This window comes from Pavona decussata, unplaced genomic scaffold (assembly GCF_977016875.1).
Source record: "Pavona decussata unplaced genomic scaffold, jaPavDecu1.1 SCAFFOLD_67, whole genome shotgun sequence".
In the NCBI taxonomy this organism is placed as follows: domain Eukaryota; kingdom Metazoa; phylum Cnidaria; class Anthozoa; order Scleractinia; family Agariciidae; genus Pavona; species Pavona decussata.
Window position 1 is genome coordinate 3,194,153 of NW_028145486.1, and position 7,553 is coordinate 3,201,705.

The 7,553-nt window shown below is 39.3% G+C and overlaps 1 protein-coding gene across 1 annotated transcript; it reads right to left on the reverse strand.

Moving 5' to 3' along the window:
- Window positions 1-416: 416 nt before the first annotated feature.
- On the reverse strand, window positions 417-3,948 carry LOC146478112 (uncharacterized). Its single transcript, XM_085112854.1, has 2 exons — window positions 2,262-3,948; window positions 417-1,424 (listed from the first exon to the last, which is right to left on the reverse strand). Exons 1-2 carry the CDS (start codon window positions 3,436-3,438, stop codon window positions 1,246-1,248), a joined length of 1,356 nt encoding a protein of 451 aa, XP_084968980.1. The 5' UTR covers window positions 3,439-3,948; the 3' UTR covers window positions 417-1,245.
- Between the last annotated feature and the right edge of the window lie 3,605 nt (window positions 3,949-7,553).

The window sequence follows — 7,553 nt, forward strand, 5'->3', positions numbered from 1 at the left end:
CATGGCAGCTTGGAGATACGAAGTTTCTCTTCACGTGTTCAAAAATATTTCACGACTGAGCGCAGCGAAGGGGTGAAATATTTTTCAACACTCGAAGAGAAATTTCGTATCTAGGCGCGGTCATGTAATATCCTCTATTTCTCCCAACAGGAGACAAAAGAGAGATTAAGAATCGCGTTTACGGCAAACGGCAAACATGAGATTCGCGTTTGTGTTTCCTTGAAATAAAGAGTACAAAGGTGAGAACAGTGCAAACTAATTCTGGTCTTTGATACAAATGCAAAACTACTCTATATTAACGAGAAACTGAAAACATGGTCACGTGGTCATTTCCGCCGTTTGCCGTAAACATAATTCTTAACCTCTCTAGTGAGCAAAGCTTCTCCGGGCCGTTCGTAAAGTTTTGAAGTGCCAAAAACAATTGCACAATCACACACTCACATACTAGCCTAGTTAAGTACTGTAAAATGTAGCGTAAATAGAACAATTTTTCATAGCTGTAAACAAGTTCTTAATTGGGGGAAGGGGCTATTCTTAGGTTACATGCTTGATTCAAGGCACTAAAGTCCACGTCCCTAAGGTTAACATCAGGGCTGAGTTGCTCGAAGCATGGTTAGCGCTAACCATTGGTTAAGAGGTATTAAAACCTATAAGTTGTCATGGTATTTAACCCGGGTTAGCGCTAACCTTGCTTCGAGCAACTGGGCCGAGGTTGGTGACTTTTCCAATTTTTTTATTATTATTATTATTATTTTATTATTTTATTTTATTTTGACAACAATCTGGTGAGAAATTTCGCTGTTAACGTGATTCGATGTTTGCAATGCAACGAAATTCTGGCAACAAATGACGATTTCATGACGCCATCATCCTATTGTGTCAACATCATAGGAAACCATTTTGGAGGTAAATTGCTCAAGGTTTTTCAATATGACATTAAAATGTCGTAGCCTTTAAATAATGCCCTTGAACTTATAGAGGCAGGGAAGAGGGGCAAGAAGCCTGATTCTCAGACGGTCCAGGTCGCTTACAGCCACACCCTCTCTCCACCGCGAGAAACCTGGACTGTTTGAGAATCAGGCTTAGGGGCAAGGGGAGGAGGAGAAAGGCGAGATTTTGCCTATATCCCCTGGCTTAGGAACTCGAAAAAAGCCCAGGCAAAAATGATGGGGTTTATACAAGTCTTCCCTTATTCCACTCTCCATAAAGTCAGACTAACATTATTGACAGCATGTAATGCATTTATTACCAGGACTGATATGAGTGCTGGCAGGGCCTTTCTTCTCTTCCACCTTGTGGTCTGTCTTCAAGTTTAACACTTCCTTCCAAACCAATCTGGTCATCATAAAGACAATGTGTCGTAGGTTTCAAACTTCTGTTTGCCTGCCTAATGTCTGCAGATGGATCACCCAGCCCTGAATCAGCTAGAAGAAGTAATAAAGAATACAGAATTTTGCATGTTTCCAGTATCAAAGCCATCATAAGCCTGATGTTAGACTAGAGAGCATCAGTTTTGTTTCCAACTTTACTTAAATTAATCTTGTAACTGAATCAAAATGGTACGGTAAAATGTAAATTGAGTATTGTTATTAGGGTCCTTAGGAAATGGCCCTATTTATAAGAATAAAAATATTATAAGTATTATAATAAGTATTATATAATTATCATTATTATGAAAATGTGCCTAGTTTTTAACCTTTAACTGCTAAGGTTTCCTAGGAATGCCTGGGAGAAAACTTATTAATGTCCAACTTGTACTTTCCCAAACTTTTAGTTCCTCAGCTAATATGGAGCTACACTGTAGAAATACCTAAATGTATGTAAACACGTCTTTTTGGATTGTTTTTAAAGAGGTTGAAATACGCAAAAAAAAAAAAGCATGTTCACTCTGGGCAAAAAAAAAATTTTAAGCTCTCAGCTCAAAGCTGGCTGAGTGGGAGACAAAACAAAGTTCAAATGCGTCTTCTTTCTGTGCTTTCCTTTAAAAAGGAGAAATTTCAGTGTAGTGGTCCTTTACAAGTTAGATATCAGTAAGCCTACAATGGGATAGCTGATTTATTCAACACAATTTATGGTTTAAACGAGTGTAAATATCCTTGACTTCTGGTCAATATGCAATTTTTGAGACTTTATATATCTATTTCAAATCCTCTTCTGTTACTGGTATTTCATTTGTGTTTGGAAACTATATTGTATGTTTAATGCCATTTCAACACAAATATTATGCAGTAATCAATTACAATAGAAGTGAAAATTCCTACCATGGACAATGCTCATCATCCTGTCAAGGAGATCTTTACTCTGTTTGGTCCAGCTGTACTCCTTCTCATAGCAAGAGCGCAAAGTCTCAACCTCGTTAAGTCGCATCCCCCTATCTTTTACCCAGATTTTCTTGATGGCTGCAGCCCATTTCTCAGGATCTTCCGAGTCAATTACAAATGATGAGCCATTTTGTACTTTGCTTAGGGCTTCTCCAAACCCCGTGGTCTTACTGACAAGAACAGGCAGACCAGCTGATAGGGCCTCAAGACCTGTCAGTCCAAAGGTCTCTGTTCTAGAAGGCATGCAGAGAGCAAGATCCGCCTCACAAAATAATCCTTTCAAACTCTCTCGGCTATTAACATGGCCTCTTATCTTCTGCCGACCAGTAGGAACACCACATTCTGAAAAGAGCTTGGCTATTTGGTCACGTCTTCCATCTCGTGCTCCAACAAACAAAAGATGAGCATCACGTAAACTGGCAACAGCTTTTGCTGCAATGTAGTATCCTTTTAATGCAAAATCGTCTACATCTTGATGGCCAACCACAAGGACACTGCAGTGTTTTCCCTCGTTTGAAACCTGCTTAACACTCTTAAATTCATCAAAAACACCAGGCGTAAAGTCAAGAATTGAGTCATCTTTTTCACAACAACGGAGACATGATCGAAAGGTCTCTGTCACCTTTGGTCCAATGCCAACTACACAATCTGCCATTGCACACAGTTCTACTTCTATCTTGTGCCTGTCTTCTGAGAAGGATTCAGGTTCCTCTGAGTCCGTATGCACTACATGAACCCACTTGCATTTGTGAGAATCTTTAAAAAATTGTGCTTGGCGACCAGGTCTCACTCCATGACCAACAATAACATCAATCTGCCAATGTTCTGGTGGAAAACTAAGCCATTCTAACTCTTCATAACCAGGCCGCCGTTTTGCCTCAATAATGTTTATGTTGTGGTTGTGGGCTTCTTCCTTTTCCTGCCCACTGCATCGTGGAACAAAGAAAGTGATTTTGGCTTCAGGACACTTGGCTAACTGAATGGCTAGCTCTCTGTTTATGGTGGAAAATCCTTCTTTGCTGAATCCCCATTTAGAAGCCAAAATGGTGACTTTCACAACACGGGACCTATGCACTAGGCTGTCATATTCTTGATTTTCTTGTTTGAGAGATGACATACCTACGCATTTTTATTCTCTACACACCTACAGAGGAAATCTGAGTCAGGACAGAAATTCCAACAACCTAAAAAAGACAAAAACAGACATTTCAGGCATGTATGTTCAAGCTTCCAGCCCCATTTGGAGGCTAATAACGGTGGATTTGGATCCGAGTCGATCCGAGTTGATCCGACCCGGACTGGCGGTCCGAGTTGATCCGGTCCGACTTTTGTACCTGCCTAAATAGAAGTGTAAACAGCTCCAAAGTAAATCTGTATGGCAATAAAGTTTAACACTTATTGTAATAAAAACTGACCAACCAAGTGGTTTGTTATAAATGCTGTTGTTATTCAATGTAGAATAGGATGTTAGCTTGAGAAATGGTTAACATTATACATCATTTCGTTCAGCCGTGCTAAACCGTTCGATCGTGCCCGATTTCGTTCCCTGTAATATAACCCGAACTGACGTTCACGGAGCTGCGACGTCCAAGAGTTTTCCAAATATTTGATGTGAATGGAGTTATTTTGCTGCTCCTCATGTTTGTTTGAGCGTGTAATAGGGTGTACTGAATCCTGGTTTAATGAAATCTTGCTACAGCCGATCGGCTCGCGCTTCGTTCGACTGCGTTCGACTGCAGTCTTATCTCCCGCCATGAATTTTTTTTATATTTTGATACTTGTCGATCAAAATCGATAATCACAAGAAATCTTCTGATCGATTTTTATCGATTTTCGATAACTGTCGATTGATAAGTATCGAATTCGATCGACAACGATCGATTTTTACCGACTTTCGAAATTATCGACATGTTACGCCCTGCAAAACTTTGAAGCATCACTTCCGCTACTCTCAGCTTGTGCTCTGACTTACTCAGTTCCATTGAAACACAATCAATACAAATTTCGGTGCCTTAAGGGTTCCCTAATGCGCCAAAGAGAAAAGAAAGTCCACAGAATTTGAGTCGAGAACGAATTGAACATGTACTTGAAACGTGAAATCATCAGGCGTTTAGACAACGACATAAAATATGTTGTTATCGTACTCTATATACTGTGACATTTTAGGCCCCTAACTTTGGTCTATATATTATTAGCCTGAGTATCAGGCTTTTCGGAGGGGGGGGGGGGGGGGAGGAGGGAGGGGGAAGAGCGGAAGGGGAAAAGTGTTTAAAAGTGTCGACGGGCCTGCACGACTCCTGCAGTTTGCAAAAAGATTGGTCTGAAAGCCTTTATAACTCATCTCTGCTTAATGAGACGTTAATCTTAATCATGAAGGGAAAAACCTAAATAAACTGAATGGGTACTTTCTTAATGATCATTCTGAGTCGTTAGGAGAAGTTTTTCATATGCTATTGGGTATGCTAGCTCTGTGGCATTTGTCTAGGTTCACCGGCTCGGATTAACTGCAAGATATCAGACAGCGCTAAATTAATGCTCAAAAATAGCGTCCAAACGACTGTGTTATATCGTACTTTTCAGTTCAAATTCTTAGATGTTAAGGTAACGAAATTCTCACGATTACACGCACTGCTATAGCGCAGCCTTCGATGCAGAACATTTCAAGTAAATTAATGTTAATCTAGTTGTTATTGTCAAAGTAATATCGGTGATTTTTATGACGACTTGAAAAGAAATAAAATGGTCTGAATACAGTTTCTCTCACAAAACTGTAAAGTAAATGCGACGACAGTCCGAGACCTAAACTCCGACAAACACGTCCTCTGGAGTTGTACGAGTGGTAGGGTATATCCAGGTTTGTTGACGTGTTCAAGTCGTGTTCAGTGTTCATTGTTATTTACCGTGGCCTTTTTCACACTCAAGAAAAAGTCTTTTAAAGTAAATATCTCTTCATCCAATTTATAATCACTCTTTTTCGCTTACCTTCAAGAAAAAAGTTGTATCCGCTGTATATGGTACATGTTCACCACAAAACAAATATTATTGGTGTTCCTTCAACAGTGTCAGAAGCTTTGTAAACTCCAATGAAAGAAGATCCCCCAGGATCGCGATAAAGGCCAATAACTTACGGCCGAATTTGGAACCGCTGTTATTACATACTGCAACATTCTAGGCCAATAACTAATGGCCGAATTTGGATCCGTTATCAAAACAAACTGTAACATTTTAGGCCAATAACTAATGGCCGAATTTGGATCCGCTATTAATACATACTGCAACATTTTAGGTCAATAACTAATGGCCAAATTTGGAACCGCTGTTATTACATACTGTAACATTTTAGGCCAATAACTTATGGCCGAATTTGGATCCGCTATTAATACATACTGTAACATTTTAGGTCAATAACTAATGGCCAAATTTGGATCCGCCATTAATACATACTGCAACATTTTAGGCCAATAACTAATGGCCAAATTTGGATCCGCCATTAATACATACTGTAACATTTTAGGCCAATAACTAATGGCCAAATTTGGATCCGCTATTAATACATACTGCAACATTTTAGGCCAATAACTTATGGCCGAATTTGGATCCGCTATTAATACATACTGTAACATTTTAGGCCAAAAACTAACGGCCGAATTTGGAACCGCTGTTATCGCATACTGCAGCATTTTAGGCCAAAAACTAACGGCCGAATTTGGATCCGCTGTTATTGCTTACTGCAACATTTTAGGGCAATAACTAACGGCCGTATTTGGATCGGCTGTAATTACATACCAACATTTTAGGCCAATAATTAACGGCCGAATTTCAAACCACTATTAATACGTACTATAACATTTTAGGCTAACAACTACTGGCCAGCTTATTTGCCGTCGGTAGATTAATAGTTATAACATTTTAATTTTATAACATTTTAAGCCGATGACTCCTGGCTTAATTTTGGGTCGGTTTATTAACTATTTACAAAAACACCGACGAAAGTTAGTCGCTTAACATGTTACAGTATGTAGACTGTGTTAACCGCATCAGTTATGTCATAAATATGTATTCGAATCACCGAAATCATCCTGCCAAAAACATTAAAGAACGTTATTGATTTGCGGAAGTATAGCTTTTAAATTCTTGACGTACGCCAAAACGTTGAAGCAACTCTTCGGCTATTTTGACTTACCAGTCCTTTCAAAGACAGTAAATCCAATTTTTGGTGGAAATGTGTGAGAAAATCCAAAGGATTTGAGTCGAGAACATGTACTCGAAACGAACATAAAATCCTGCCGCCAAAAACACTGCACGCTCTTTCGGGCCCACAGTGGTATCGCTGATGACCAAAACAACCAATTTGTTTCCAGTCTCCCTTGTGGCCAAAAGCTGTCTCATCAGTAGCCTAAACGCGTTATAAGATTTTGTATTGGGAATAAATTATTGTCCATTCGAATAATACCAAATCTTAACTTTAATTCAATAACATGAATAAAACTGACTCACCTCTGGTGTATTCTTATACGTTTGGGGGTTATTTGACACCGTTTTGGGCATTCTTTGAAGTCACTGCCATTCCCTTTGAAGGGAACACTTCAAATGAGAATACACCAGAGGTGAGTCAGTTTTATTCATTTTACCGACTAATAGTTAAAATTTAGCATTATTTAAAGTCCGGAATTGACAATATTTCGTCGGGCAGCGCTAAAACCAGGAATCCGGAATCCTGAAATAAGTTTCTTAGAACGGAGAGAAAAATATTTAGTGGTGAAATATATGACTTGGGGTAAAAATACGGAATAAAAAGACTTAAATCACTCAAAAAACGCTGTATGTAAAGGACGGAATGTCTTACAGGAAACTTCACAGACAGTCAGGGGTTTCGGTTCAGGCCGCGGCGGACGCCGGACGCAACGTCCGGTAGTTCACACTCCAAATGATATATATATTTTTTTTAAGTGTGAAAATCGGTTTGTTTTGCATTCCTTATTCAAAGATAGAGTTGATTGTTTTACTCACTTATGTAACGCCTAAAATCGGAAAGAAAGAGATAATTCCTGTCATATATAATGAAATCATCATTCCATTGTTTCCAGGCGCGGGCTCAGACTTCTTGATTTTAATTTCACGATGTCGTCGAAACAGGTAAACGCCCATACTGCAGCAACACTTTAAGAATTCCCATCGGAGCAGTTGACGTTCCAATAATATTTTCACAGCCTCGTTCCCAGGCCTGATCGT